The following is a 15,937-nucleotide window of genomic DNA, read 5'->3' on the forward strand; positions in this document are numbered from 1 at the left end:
ACATAATCCATCTTCATCACTCATGCACCTCCCATTTTTTGCACTGACATTAAGGCAAGCAGCACAAATCTCATAAACAAATAGTAAATTATTCGTGTAGAATGTGATCAGTGGGAATAGTACATTGTCCTACTTCACCGGTAATTTGTTCCTTGGAATTTTCCGGCAGCCAAACTAAGGGAAAGGCTATCTAAAGAATATGATGACTCTTCAAGTCGTTTTTTTCTTTACTTTATTCCCTCCATTAGAACTTTTTTCACAACTGAATTAACAATCCCTTGTGCAAAAGATGATTCCTTGAGGTATCATATTCATGATATATAAAAAAATTCAATGCCTTTTAAAAATTTTAAAGCACCAAGACCCACTTCAATATTTTGCATGTAGAGGCACAAAAGTTGTTCCCATTGATGCTCAAACCAATAATACGTAATTGATTTCAAGCTCCAATTTGCTCCCATCAATGGAAGCTGGTCATTGCAGCTGGCTGTAAATGAATCAAGGAGGTATTGGGAGAAGTAATTATGGAGAAAATCATGATTACTAGGCAAAATTTAGCTGTAATTAGCTTTAAAGAAGAGAACCTTTTCTGCTAATAACTATTTCATCTCAGCAAAACTTACACTTCCCGGAGAAGTACAAGAACAAAACCACGAAAATAACAGAAGAGAAGCAATACAAGAAAACTCCCTGAAAAAAGCACTCTCTTTAGTCTTTTTCCTCTCCAAATTGGAATTATTTCTTGCTCATTGGAGCTTAATTTTGTTGTTGAGCTTGCTGGTTCTCTTCCATCTCTGTATTTTCTTCAGTTGTAGTTGTTGTTGCTGGATCATGGCTGTCACCAATCATTTCTTGATTTTTCACCTTGTCATCATGACCAGTAGGTGTACTCTCTGTCTTCGCTTCTTCTTGGTTATCAATCTTGGCTACAAAGGAAGAGGCTTTGCTACAAACAGGAGTGGCTAAAAATGTTGGCTTCTCATTTCCAGCCATAATAACCAAAAACTTCTCTTCAAAAACCTTTTTCTCTGGCTTTTCTTCCTTTTCGTTTCCACTTTCAAGATCATTACCTTCATTTTCACTGTCTAAACGACCAGAAATTCTCCAATAAGAGCAAGCCAAGATTAATAAAGCAAAAGCAATCAACCCCAACATAGCTGCTAAACCTCCAAAGAGGTATGGCACTGGTGAGTGCCACGGTGAGCGAGGTTGGACTACTGCTGGTGGTGATGGTGATGGTGAAGTGGCTGCTGCCATTGTGGTGCTGATGGTGGTGTCAAGGTGGCTAATGTGTCTCATTTTTTGGGTTTATTTTAATGTTTTTATCTCCTTAGGAAAGAGGCTTTGGTTGGGAGGAGGAGAAGAAAGTGGGTTTAGTTTGGGTAACGGAGAGGGTATGGGAGTGGTATTTATAAATGTGGAGCTAGGGAGGAGGAGATGGGGTTGTGCTTTGGACAAACTACACTTTAATCCCTATAGATATACACATATTCCATATCGGTTCTTATAATTTAAAATATACATACTAATCTTATATTTGTTGCAAAATTTTCAACACATAAGTAGGCTTATTTTGTAATTCGTGTTTTGTCTCAATCATAAATTTAAAATTATTTGATTAATCAACACATACTATAATTTCACATTAATCCTATTAAAAACTCTCTCTTGAAATATTGGCTAATAAAAAAAATTATAATTTATATTTTTTATTTAAATTTGTATTTTTAAAACACAACTATAAAAACTAGAACAATGTCAAACACACACTTAATCTAATAACTATGTAACCGGTTATTTTTTAATAATTTAAAATTTAAGTTTAAATGGTTCTGAGTTGTAATAAATCAATGAAAATTAATGGTGATAGAAAAAAAAGACATTCTTTCATGTTTCGACTTTATTAGCGTACTTTCATCATGTACTTATGGTAATTAGCAGGTTAATTAAAATTGAAAATTCTGAATTGTAAGGACTAAGATGGAGCATTTACACATCTACAGGGTCTAAAAAATGTTTTGCTCTTGCACTTTTTACTTGTGTGTCACGGATTTGGCCCCCCGCTTTGACACTTTTCATGTGCATATGTGATGTATGGATGTAAATGGGAGAGAGTCCCTTGAAACATGATCCTGTGTTTCTGAAGGTGTATGTTTCCAATGGGTGCTTTTGTGGGGCCTAGGGTATTTTAGAGTGGACCCTACAGATCCAATTGCAATGACAAGAGAGAGCTGTAGTGCCCCCATGATGATCTTTGATTTGATTAGAATATAGTGATTTATCAGTTAAATTGGGTTCCTTTTACTTTTTGAAATATATTAATCTCATCATATAAGATAAACATTCTGATCGAATCTTAAAGTTGAGGCCATTTGACATGTTTGTGTCTAATTCCAATTGCATGAACCCTAGAATTTAATTTTATTAGAGGTTAGATTTAAACTTTACTTCAACGAATATTATTTGAGAATGTAATGTAATTTATATTTTTAAAAATTTAATTTTTTTATATATTTTGAATTGTTTTGACACGTTGATATAAAAAATATTTTTTTGATATATTTTATCATAATTTTTTTTTAAAAAAATAAACCGCAAAAAAACACCTCTATCATAGATTGATATTCTTTGCAATTTAATATTTAATGGAAATTAAAATTGTTATCATAGTGATTAAATAAAGATTTTTTTTTATAATTAACAAATTCATTGCAATTTGAGTAATACAAAATGATAACAATTTTTTAACACCGCCCAATTAATATAAATATAAATATAATTTAAATTTAGATAACAATTATAAAACTCAACTTAGTTAAGATAAATTAGGTAATTTATGGATTTGAAATTATATTTTTTAATTAAAATAATATTATTTTATTACTAAAACTAAAATAGCATTGCTTTGATAAAAAAAATTTAAATAAAATCTTTGCTCCATAGATTTACATGATTAACCCGCGACTTAATTAATCTGAGACCAATTCTTATAATATTTTTAGCTTTTCATCTGCACATTCTTCATATGTTTTGCTAAGAAAACAATTGATCGTGACACGATATCGCCATGGATTTCGTACATTTCCTTTTCCACTTGCGATGCAACTTATATCGGAGACAATTGTCTCCATGACGATGCCATGAAGTAACATCTGTAGATTGCCACAGCCCTCGTTGATCCTCTGTTCTAGATGAAAGGACTTGGTGTTCTTCTCTGTTGATAATTACAGATTTTAATTGCTCTGGGTTTTAGATTTGTGATTTTTCTCGTAGAATGCTGCCCTCGAAAGATGAGATGAAATCATCCCAAAATGCCTCCTCCTTTTTGATGAAATCATGCACAGTAGAGGCACCATGTATCTGGCTCATGATCATTTGACGTTGTGATGTTCAAGTATGGCAGACATTTAATTTTCGATTGGTTAGAATTATTTATTGGCATCAAATGGTATGATCCCATCACATACTTTAAAAGCAATGAGAAACTATATATTATGTCAGCCTAATACATTAATTCTTGTCATATCAATATTTAATACTATGTTAAAATGCTTTCAAATTATTTTTCTCATATTTAATTAGTGTGTATTATTAGGCAATACGATGCATAATATTTTTCTAAAAGTGTTTTTTAATTAAAAATATATTATTTTTAAATTTTTTGATTTTAACATATTAAAACCATTAAAAAATATTTAAAAAACATCAAATCAATTTTTTTAAATGAAAAATAGTTTGAAATTACTTTGAAAAACAGGTTGAATTGCTCAACTAGACACTAAACGAAGCATGAAATAATAATTTATATTGAAAAAAACTTCTTACCAGTAAGAATCAATATCAAAGCAACACCTCAAGGGTGTGACTCCATTATTTATCATGCTACACGCATAATGGCACTTGCACAGTTGCACAAGCTAAAGCCTAAAGGGTGTGGCTCCCTAGAAAATAAGAACAATTACACTTTCGGTGATCATGGGGTTTAAGCAAATCCTAAACAACAGTGATTTCTTAAACTTCATTATTAAATAATAGATAATAAGGTTGTGCTTCAAACCTCCACTATATATCTGATGCCAGAAGGGTTATATATATATATATATCATCACCATTTTTTTATTAGCTTGCAATAATGCTACCATCCTCCAAAATTTAGCCATATGATCAGGAGAATCAATTTCGTGCTGCTGAGGATCCGTATCTTTATCGCAGTAATTAAGAATAAAAAATTAATTAAAAGAAAAGAAAAGAATATTTTTAATTTAAATCTTACCATTTATATTTCTCAACTTATATATAAATACGCGATGAACTAGAGATTTTAAATTAGTGGGCTCTCTCGTCATCTGATTCTTAAAAATAATTATTCAGCCGTGGATCATGTAAAAGAATGTATTCATTATAAAAATAAAATAAAATAAAAAAGCACTAGACTTTCGAGGCGATGAGACGTGTGCACCTATGGGGAGACCATAATCATTTTGTAAGAGATAAAATGGAATAAGCATTCTGGGTAAAGTGGCAACAATCTACTATGAGTTTTCTCTCTGGAAAAGATACACCATGCTCAGAAAAAATCTGCCCCATTCTAAATTCGCACAGAGAAAGGATGCGCATTTATAACGTGCAAGGAAGGTAAAACCCTTGATCGATTCGCACAGAGAAAGGATGCGCATTTACATCCTTTTTTAATGCTTCTAATTAACGTGCAAGGAAGGTAAAACCCTTGATCGGCTAGGGTTTGAATTGGCCTCGACTTTTCTATAAAGTGATATTGGGATAGATATGTGCGACGTATAGTTGTTGATGCAATGCAACAGGCGAAATCAGCTGATCATGTGTAGAATTTGCCACAGATCTTCAGGTAATGGCCGGCTCGTGTAAGAACTTGCACAATCATTATTCAAATCATATCACTATACATATGTACAAATTCTCATCTTTCAATTTATATAAATCATCAACAAGGCTCGCAAATCTCATTTTACCTAATTTTCGCATTAAATTGTCAACATACCCGTCTAAATTAATTTATCTAGCTAGCACTAGAAGGTACGAATCCAAATTCTTTTTCAGAAATAAAAAAATAAAATAAAACAGTATTAATCTTAACATCACATTTCATCTTATTGCATGCAAAATCTGTTTAGATTCAAATTAATTCACCTGGAGTCTTAATTGCATGATTCATTTAAATATTTACTAGATAAAAAATTGTAAGAAAAGAATGGCCTCTTCATCTTTATCTCAAATGGGTTTCACAATTATATAGGAATTTGCTTTATAAGCAATAAGAGATTTAGTGAGAATATTTTACAAATAATATCTCATAGATTTGTCGACAGTGCACTTTTTTCTTGTTAGCAGAATATATCTTGTTTATATTGATGAAATGGACGGATGGCTACCTTAGTGACAAAAATATTCATGATGTTTAATTAAATACTAACTTCTATTTATTCATTATCTATATATGTTAAGCTGGATGTTATATACATACAAGTTGTTTAATATTTCAAATTCTTTTTTTTTTTAATTCTGGACCACGAGAATTATTTGTTTTGATTGTTATTATTTTGTTTATAATTAATATTATTATTTGCCTGAATTTTATTTTTTTAATATAAATTAATAAGGTAAGAATTATTTTTATCGTTATTCTTTATATATATAGTTATTATAAATAAAATAAAGAATTAAAAAACAATCATGTGATTTGATTTTTATACCAGAAGGATCTCTCTCACCCATCAAAGAGATGCTAGTAGAATACCACAAGTTAGATCAACAAGCTATGGTTTCATGCAACTTGGATGAAGATCTCTAGCGTGGTCTCCCATGTCAAGAGATACATGGCCATGGTTTAATTAGGGATATATATCGACTGATGGCAAGCATCGAAAATCACACACAGTATCTGATCATGTGGGCGGCTCGGTCCCTCCTAAGGGCATTTAGTCTCGGCGTGCTGCACGCATAAAATTAAGTCCTAAAAGTTCAGTATTGTCTGTGAAGATGTAAAAAAGTTTAAAAGGCTTCATAAAGTTGATAAATTTTGTGTACAAAAGTCCCTAGGTGGGTTGGACTTCGGAGGATCTCCAGCTATGGTGGAGCCATAACAATGGGAAGTGTTGAAATTCGCTTACAATCGGTAGTTTCAGTAGAGACACCCGTGTTTCTTCTTCGTTGTGATTGGAATCAGATTCTAGCTCGGTTGAAAATGAACCGAATGAAATTGGATACGCTAATGAAAGTGCAAACACAATGAAGTGATCTTCGAACCGGATGAAATATAGGTTTCGAGATTATAATCTTTTTCGATTGGTATCTACAATGAAATAATACATTAGATGTATATTTTTTTCTAACACTATAAATTCAAAACATGACTAATAACACAGAAAATAAATATATTAGCCACTATAAATTATATATATTTAAAATTTTGAAATGCTTCTCGACTCGAAATATTGATTCAAATAGTTATCTAATTAAGATCTAAATTAAACTACACTTATTTTCTGAATCATTCATATAATTGATTTAATCAAATTCAAGTGATTTAGTTAGTGAATTCATTCTCAGATGATTATAATGAAATGCCAATTTTTTCCCTTTTTTCTTTTTTTTTTATATTAAACGTTTCAGTTTTACTTTAAAAAGTTGTTGAAAAAAAAACAGCATTAATGAATCAGATGTGCCAGTCCGGCCAGAGGCAGTCGGTTGGCCCGTGAAATTCAGCGAGGCAAGTCATACACGGGACATGCTTTTAATGCCCGAGGGATGTCTCATGATATTTTCTTTTAAGGCTGCTCGTCATGGAGGACATGCTCCATCGATGAACGGGAGAAAGACAGGTTTACATACACGGACATGGCTTTTAATGCCCGAGGGATGTCTCTCGAGAAGGAAAAAAAATCAAGAGTGGGAGTCCACCCTCGTGGCATGCTTGGATTGTAGTAAATGTTATATTTTAAAATATTTTTTATTTAAGAATATATTAAAATTAAATTTTATTTTTATTTTTTACAATTTATTTTTGATATTATCATATGAAAATGATCTAAAAATATAAAAAAATTAATTTTTTTTAAAAACTCAAATTTATATTAAAGACATAGTTAGGCCACACTTTCTAACCCATCTATGAACTTCTAAGCTGAACCACGTAGGGTTAAATCCATGGTTGGTCCCAATACTCTTTCTATTTTTCTGATTTAGACCCTACACCTATAACCATGTAGGGTTTAATCCATGGTTTAAGCCACGTAGGGCTTAACGATGGGTGGAAACCTAAACCATGCATGTAACTCAGCAATCTTTGGGGGTTAGTGGTAATTAATAAATTACAAAAGAACAATTCTGATTACATTATTAATATTGTATCTCGAAATTAAAAGGGAAATATCCAAGAGGGAAAAAGAGCAAGGCAGGCAAGAAACAAACAAGGTGGGAAATTGCTGAGGTATATATCAAGCTTGTCCCCAATCACCATTACTTTATGCTCTGCTTGCCACCTTCCCTCAGGGGTCCAAAGCCACTCCTCTCGCTTCTCTAAATTGGCTCCTGGCCACTTTCTGTGTTCGTCTGAGATTTTTATTTTTATTGAAGTAACAAATCATGCAAGAATCGTACAAAGAGTGATGGTGCAAGCACTTCCGACGAGTATATTGTGGGGCATCGAGGGATCAAATGTTATCCAAATTGTACAAGTGTATAGCTCCCACATCTCTCATTGTGCTAATTATTTATTTGATTTTGGTCTGTGGGAACCCCATATTCCATCACCTCCCACCATGTTAAACGTACATTTGCAAGGACTAAAGAAGCTTAAAGTCACTTGCATTGTTGCTAAATTTTATAATTTTTTAAAAGATCAGTGCACAAAGGGGAGCAATGCTTGGTAGTTTTGTTTTTATTTTTAATAGCAAGCAATGCTTGGTAGTTTTTCCAGTTTTGTGGAATGAATATGTAGAGAGATGCCTTTAAGGGCCCGGGTATCCACCAGGAAAATTATTTAATACGCCAATTTCATGTAAATTAATCAAAGAAATTTGATACTATTATGTCTTTGATTTTTGTATGATGAAATTTAATTAGTAGAAGAAACATATTAATTTTTTTTTAATATAGAAAGAGAGAATCCTATCTATATATCTTCGTTGTTCCAAGAAAACACCTATCGATCTCTCACTTTCTCTTGGCATCACTTCTGCTATCTTAAATCTTATTTATTTATTTATTATTTTAAAAAGTGTACAAGTATGTTTTTCAGGAGAGCCCCCAACGCTTTTCAGATTTTTGAGAGGATCTTTTTTTTTTTTTACAGAGCTCACTCCCGTAATGTTTTATGCTCATCTTGATGCTTGATTCGTAGCTCCAATTTTCATTTTTAATGTCAAATATGTACTGATGATATTCTTCTCCCCTTCCACTTGAAGCAACTTGGAGTTGAAATTGGGATGCCCCAAACTTTTATTCTTCAACTTAAATAGTGTATATATCACCTTTACTTGATCCCCACAAAGTACAAACGTTAGAGATCGTCAGATTCCACATATACTTTTCCTTCTTCTAATCATGATTTATGTCTTAGTAAGGGTTCCTCATCATTAAGGACATGTATATATTTACCCACAAGGTTTAACATTAAGTAATTAAGATTTGTGAAGAAAACAAAAGTGATCAAGAACCGATGATTTCATGTCCCATATTTGAATCACATCAGATTGCTTGTGAATTTCTTATCTTTATGCACCATAAAAAATGGAGCTTCTTCCATTTACAAGAGTAGACCATTAATGACCCCCTGATATAATAGCAGACGTGCCTTGCCATGGCTAGTTCTAAGCTAAGAGAGACTAGTTGTGGTGGTTCCATAAAGAGATTCACAAAAATCTTACTCTCTATAATCAATACATGCTAGCTAGCTATACTAGAAAAGGGGGATTTTCATTGAATCTTGCTTACATCCGATGAGACTACTAGTTATTGATCAAGATAATTCCCTCTATTGTTTTACCCTAACAATCATTTTCTAAACACATATTGGATGAGCTAAAAGTGATGGTATATAATAAGGTGACATCATTCTTAAGTCGGGCCCTCCATGATTTCAAGTTAATTCATTAGTGGCTCGATCAAGTTCATAGCTCCTCTATTTGTTTACACTGCAACAATTATTTGAAGTCACTAAAACCTAAAGAGAAGAGATCTAATAATATCATTTCCCATCATGACGAGAATTGTTGTTACTATTATATAATATTGGACAACATTGAATTAAGCTAGCTATTAGTAGTGGATGAGGCACTTGAATTGGGCCAAATTCACTGCATTACAGTCTCTAATCAAAAGATTTTGCCTCCAAACTAATCTAATACTTAACGAAAAGAGGCTCCATCAAAGACTTGCAGTTGGAATCTTCTGTCACAACACATAAAACGGGAGAACAAGCACTTATTCCCCCACTTGGGGTGGATTTATGACGTATTTAGAGCTCCATTTATTTACATTAAATTATCTTTTCTATGTTCTCTGCAGATAAGGGTACTGCCCAGATAGTGTCCCACATATATCCACTTGAAGATATATATGTCTATATATGTGCCTTCATATATAGGTGGATACGCACATACTCCTGTAGGCCAAATCTTTTAGTTGGGCATTAAGTCCCGTCTTTTTTCTTTTTTATTTTTTTTATTTTCAGTATTCCCGTTGGAGTGACGAGCAATGACATTAACATGACAGTATTGTTGATTCAGCATGTGCCTTACTCTAGTTCATAACCCATATAGATGAATATTGAAGTGGAACAGTTGGGTAAATATTTTGGACTTTTATTCTCTTTAATTGAAATGAACTTAATAAGGCATAGCCTTCAAGCCAGAGATAACATCTTCAGATTTGGTGGATTTTTTAGATAATTCATTCACTGATTAGTAGGTATTAAACAAACTATCCATATTTGGATGGATATGTTCATAATAAAATATTTATTATGTAACATACTTGAACAAATTTACTACCCGTACATAGTATAGCAGCATTTTAAACTGAAGTAGTTGAGATTGATTGTGGAATCCACTTGAACCTAGCTAGAATGATAGGGACTTATCCATTCTGCGTGAGATTGTTTCACTACAAATTGCTAAAGAACAATGGCATCAAATCTTTAGACATAAACGTAAGTTATTCTCGTATTCATACAGCAAAAAGTGCAGCTTATAGAGTGGCCCCACACACACACAAACACTTATAGGTGGCTATGTTGCATGCCTGTATACATCACGGACCCTACTGTGCTCTTGCTATCAGAACAAAGCTTCTCCCCACTTCCCCATGCTAGAAGCTAGAGCTAGTGGATCGAGCATTTCCACATTTTACCTCCTCCTACGTTTAAATTAAGAATATTTTTTTGTATGGGGATAAAGGGAGAAAAAATCACTCTTCAATTACTTTTGGAAGGGGGAGAAGTTTTAAGGGGCATCAAGGAAAAAACAAACGTTAAACTAACTTGTGAGATGGGGGTAAAGGTTTTTCAAGGAGAAAAAAATGCTGGACTTGGGCTTGTTTTTCCTCTGTCATAAGTGGTTTTGTTTTTCAATTTTATCTTGAGCAAACACTTGACAATTGATTTGTAGTAAAATTATACTCATAAAGTAGGGTTTTTTTTTTTTTTTTCCTATCTACGAAAGAAAACTAGATGATCTCTTGGAGACCAACCAATTCACAAGTGGCTGCCGAAGCAACATGGTGGTTTGGGGGTTAAAAAAGAGATGGAAACTTGGTTGAAACCTTGCCTTGTGAAAAGTATTTGTAGTGCTTTGACCAATGAAAATAGTAGTTAAGGCATCCTAGCAAACCTATACTAGTTTTGTCAAGCAGCGAATCTGTATTTTAGAGCATCGATCTAGCCCCAAATGTCTTCTCTATAGACGTTAATTCTGCCCCATGCTCACGCCGCCCTTCTCTTGGCTTCCTTGCTGTGCCGCAACTAGTCGATATATATTAGCTTCGACACTGGGAGACTTGACTCTGTTTGTGGCTAGATCTCTCATGGAACTTGTGTAGAAAACCCTCTTGATGCAGGACATTGGAGAACATAAATCCTCGAAAAACAAAATACTAGTCATAATAACGATGCAGACTTGTACTCATCGTCGATCCTTGCATTTAACCTCTAAAAGGGACAGATCATATATACTTCTTAATTCCACGAGTTGTAATGTGTTACGAGTTTCTCAGATGGAATACCCTGGGTGTTGGGAAATTCCGACCAGTGATGTTCTGATACTTGCTTATAGGAGGTTAAACACATTGATATAATATTTAATATGGTTCGGTAAAACCACCTACATCCACGGGAGAAACCATTTCATTATGTCGGGAAAAAACAAGATTTACAACAATAGAGGAGGAGAAATCATTTTATCTTTTAACAACTCTCAACCTTACTCTTTTCTCTCTTTTTAGTGCTGCAATGACAGCCCACTCTCTTCTACATTTCTCACATCTTTGACTCTTTTCTTCTTTTTATTTTGCTCTTTAACATATGCTTCTATTTATAGGCATTCATGGAGACTCTTCTTGATTTATTGTCAATATTGGTGGCTACCAATAATCAATGGTTGGTACCATTCATTTGTTGTATATGAAATGGCAACCAACCTAACACTCGGTGCCTCTCCATAGGTCATAAAACAGGCTTGCACGTGAAAACCAAACACGGATGGATATATGATCAATATATCAGTTTTTTACACACACTCTCTTGTGGAATGTTATTTGATATAGTATGCAGTTAAATGATTCAGCAACCGATACAGATTTTTTGATACAAACCCATCTCCCAGATCACCAAATAACATCAGAACAAGACGAAGACCAAGCCCAGTCCCAGTCGATCTTACTATATTTCCCAGAGCACAAAGCACTTTGAGCCAAACCCAGTCCAGGTCACTCTCATTACATTTCGTATTTCCCAACCCAAACGCAAAATTTCACATGCCTTAGTCGATATCTAATATCTTTTGGTGGTCGACTTAGATCATGGGTCAATCATATTACATGGGTGTTTGGTATAGTTTTTGTTTTTAAATATTTGTAAAAATATTTTTTGTTTAACAAAATATTAAATTCATGTTTTTCAGTAATTTTTTAAAGATTTTAAATTACTAATATAAAAAATAAAAAATAAAAAATAAAATTTTAATACTAAGTTTGTATTTAATACTATAGAAAATTGTACAGATGTGGGCTTGAAGGCTGAAGCTGTTAACTTTCCCCGGACTGGTTATGTCATTTATTCATAGGTCTGCTTGTATACTATCCAGCATGCACAATCACTTGTTCTATCCTATGCCTCCTTCAGCACTCTGCCATTGCTAATATATAGAAATATTCACAAAATTATCAGAGGTATCGATTTGCTATACGGGTCGAAGTTATCTGCAATTTTTGTTTTCTTGTTCGTATCTTCTCCCTCAGCACCTATTCCCTGCTGTTATTATGCTATATATTTTTATACTGACTGTGTGTCAATATATATGTTTGCTTCTTCTTAATTCGTAAAATGAATATAATTTAACTGAATTAATTTCATACCTTCTTCGTGGGTCTAAGAGGCAATACTGCGTCTCTCTTTCATATCTACATGTTTTTAAAAAAATCTTATCACTCAAGATCGAGACTCTGGTTCGATTTTTTTCTTTTGAATCTGTAGTTATTTCTATTTTTTCTCATCTTTTTTTTTTTTAAAGTAAAAGATATAAATAAAGTACTACAAAACGAATAAAACAAAACCAGCATAAAAAGAAGTTGATGTGAACTTGCAAAACGAACTCTAGTTGTGAGAATTTGTTAAAATATAAAATGAACATCTGACAAATCCCAAATATACTCGTATTGATGTCTATAAATTGACGCTGTCCAGAATTAGTGGTGACAAACATGGACAAGATAGCAGGTTGGAAGATTCAACGACAGCAAAACAGAGACAAAGGAGCAGAGAAGAGGAGGGAGGAGCAGCAGTTTTCTGTTTTCTGAGGCTCAGCATTACATGATGAAACTTCTGTACAGACCTGAGGAACTCGGCAGAGATCATGATTTTCCGGAAACTGTAGTCCTCTCCGTAGTTTACCCCTCTAATTACGGAAGAGTTTCAGAGAACCATCTCCCCTGGTTCTCGTAGATACGGGTGATTGTTGTGACATGTTGAACTCTCCAGAAATCTTCACCACGGTACCTTTCTATTGTCTTGATGAATGTTGGAGGCATATGCCACAGAACCAGGTCTTCTATATTTTTCAGGTTTTCAATCCCATCCGGCATTGTTTCTAGCACCGTGCATGCTGTAATGTCTAGCCTCTCTAACCCAGGCATTGACCCTTTCGCTATTCTGATGCGCCGCAATCTCCCCAGTTCATGGAGACCTAGCCTCTTCAGCTTTGAAAATCCACTAGGATCACAACACAGTTCTTCCCCTGCATAAGCTTGACGGAGTTCAAGCATTTAAAGTAAAAGATATAAATAAAGTACTACAAAACGAATAAAACAAAACCAGCATAAAAAAGTCGATGTGAACTTGCAAAACGAACTCAGGTTGTGAGAATTTGTTAAAATATAAAATAAACATCTGACAAATCCCAAATATACTCATATTGATGTCTATAAATTGACGCTGTCCAGAATTAGTGGTGACAAACATGGACAAGATAGCAGGTTGGAAGATTCAACGACAGCAAAACAGAGACAAAGGAGCAGAGAAGAGGAGGGAGGAGCAGCAGTTTTCTGTTTTCTGAGGCTCAGCATTACATGATGAAACTTCTGTACAGACCTGAGGAACTTGGCAGAGATCATGATTTTCCGGAAACTGTAGTCCTCTCCGTAGTTTACCCCTCTAATTACGGAAGAGTTTCAGAGAACCATCTCCCCTGGTTCTCGTAGATACGGGTGATTGTTGTGACATGTTGAACTCTCCAGAAATCTTCACCACGGTACCTTTCTATTGTCTTGATGAATGTTGGAGGCATATGCCACAGAACCAGGTCTTCTATATTTTTCAGGTTTTCAATCCCATCCGGCATTGTTTCTAGCACCGTGCATGCTGTAATGTCTAGCCTCTCTAACCCAGGCATTGACCCTTTCGCTATTCTGATGCGCCGCAATCTCCCCAGTTCATGGAGACCTAGCCTCTTCAGCTTTGAAAATCCACTAGGATCACAACACAGTTCTTCCCCTGCATAAGCTTGACGGAGTTCAAGCAACACCAAACTAGGCAATTTCTGGAGGGCCTTGAGAGGATCACTTTTCAAATTAGAATATTGAAGCACTAGCTTGGAAATATACTGGAGTGAAGGTATCCATTCTGGTAAAGCCGGAAGACTACATTTGAGATATAGTCGTTGGAGATATTTTGGAGGAGATGAAAGAGAGTCAAATTGTAAGGATTCAGTTTTGTTTAGTGAAACAAGATACAATGCAGTAAGGTGTTTCAACCTGTCCAAAGTATAACACAGATCCATTCCCTGCTCTTCTCTTAGCTTTAAAATGCCCAGCCTTCTCAACGAAGTTAGCTTTCCCAACTCCCTGACTAACTCATAATCTTCATTCACTTCGACGCTTCCCAATTTATGCAGGCTCGTCAATCTTCCTATTCCTGATGGAACTCTCATTCCATGAGTGTCTGGGAAGAACGATGAAGGCTGGAAACTGTGTCGATAGTTACGGAGCTGGCAAAGACATGTCAGTTGTGTGATCCCAGCAGGCAAAGAAGATACAAAAGTCCTTTTCAAATCAAGTATTTCCAAGTACTTGAGCTTCCTTATGGACTCTGGAAGCTCACTTATCATGGTCCATCTCAAACTTAAGTATCTCAAATGAATCAGTTCAACCAATTCAGGTAGGAAGCTGGAAAGGGGAGCTCGATCTAAATTCAATACTCTCAACAGCTTGTAATTGCGAAAACTATGCTCAAAAGAATGATGTGAAGAAAATGACAACAAAGACCACAGATAAGGAAATCTCATATCTGATTGTACTTCCTCAGAGTTTTCATGGATTGATAGACGCCGAACTTTCTCATTCTTGCTGATTCTTGCTCCGTTTGCTATCATAACAAAAGATTCTTCCCTGGATTTCATTTGAATGATTTCTCGCATTAGATCATGAACACGACATGTCTTGACCCTATTAAAATAATTCATCTCCACCACTTGGATCAAACTCCTATTCACGAGTTCATTAAGGTATTCCTCTGCTACTTCCTCCATTGTAAAGCCTCGCTTCTCTTCCACAAACCTTTCAACGATCCATAGCCGGATCAACTTCCTTCTTTTTATCAAATAATCCTCTGGAAAAGCATTTAAATACAAATAACACTGTTTGAGGTCGTAAGGAAGATTATCATAACTTAGTTGAAGTATTCTACGTAGACTCCCAAGGTCGTTGTTACTTTTCAATTCTGTAGCTAGGCAGTCATGGACTTTCTTCCATTCCAAACCTCCGTTTTTCTTCTTCGACAGTAGGCCTCCTATTGCTACAATTGCAAGTGGCAGTCCCTCACACTTCTTTACGATATTTCGAGACATCTCTTCCAGTTCTGGAGGGCATACAGCCTTATGTTCCCCTCTAAAGGCTTTCATACAAAAGAGGGTCCAAGCTTCATTCTCTGGTAAAGCTTGGAGTTCATAAACATGACTAGCATTCTCTACAGATTCAGCCAGGTTACTTGAACGTGTAGTGAAGATAATTCTACTACCACAGTTACAATCAGGAAATGCATACTTTATTGTTTCCCAAGCGTTTACAGTCCATACATCATCCAAAACAATGACATACCTTCTTCCCCGTAGATAATTTCTTAGGGCATCAATTAATTGGAGGTCAGTCATTGATTGCAAATTATCCGGAACAGGTTCGTTTGCTGTCACCAGAA

The 15,937-nt window shown here is 34.6% G+C and overlaps 2 protein-coding genes across 2 annotated transcripts in view; both read right to left on the bottom strand.

Annotated features, from left to right (window-relative positions):
- Positions 1 to 522: 522 nt before the first annotated feature.
- On the bottom strand, positions 523 to 1,376 carry LOC105140003 (protein GLUTAMINE DUMPER 5-like). Its single transcript, XM_011046658.1, has one exon. The coding sequence runs from the start codon at positions 1,297 to 1,299 to the stop codon at positions 757 to 759; it is 543 nt and encodes a 180-aa protein (XP_011044960.1). The 5' UTR covers positions 1,300 to 1,376; the 3' UTR covers positions 523 to 756.
- An 11,472-nt stretch (positions 1,377 to 12,848) lies between these two features.
- LOC105140071 (disease resistance protein RPM1-like) overlaps positions 12,849 to 15,937 on the bottom strand; it is a 4,811-nt gene continuing 1,722 nt past the window's right edge. The window contains exons 2-3 of the mRNA XM_011046751.1: positions 14,240 to 15,925; positions 12,849 to 13,484 (exon numbers count right to left, since the gene is read on the bottom strand). Of these exons, the coding sequence (XP_011045053.1) occupies positions 13,150 to 13,484; positions 14,240 to 15,925 (2,021 nt within the window). The 3' untranslated portion in view covers positions 12,849 to 13,149. The remainder of the gene's footprint in view (positions 13,485 to 14,239; positions 15,926 to 15,937) is intronic.

Source organism: Populus euphratica, unplaced genomic scaffold (genome assembly GCF_000495115.2).
Source record: "Populus euphratica unplaced genomic scaffold, PopEup_1.0 scaffold100.1, whole genome shotgun sequence".
NCBI lineage: Eukaryota > Viridiplantae > Streptophyta > Magnoliopsida > Malpighiales > Salicaceae > Populus > Populus euphratica.

Excerpts from the sequence above, each read along its gene's own strand:
- LOC105140003 (XM_011046658.1), bottom strand. The coding sequence starts at position 1,299 with ATGAGACACATTAGCCACCTTGACACCACCATCAGCACCACAATGGCA.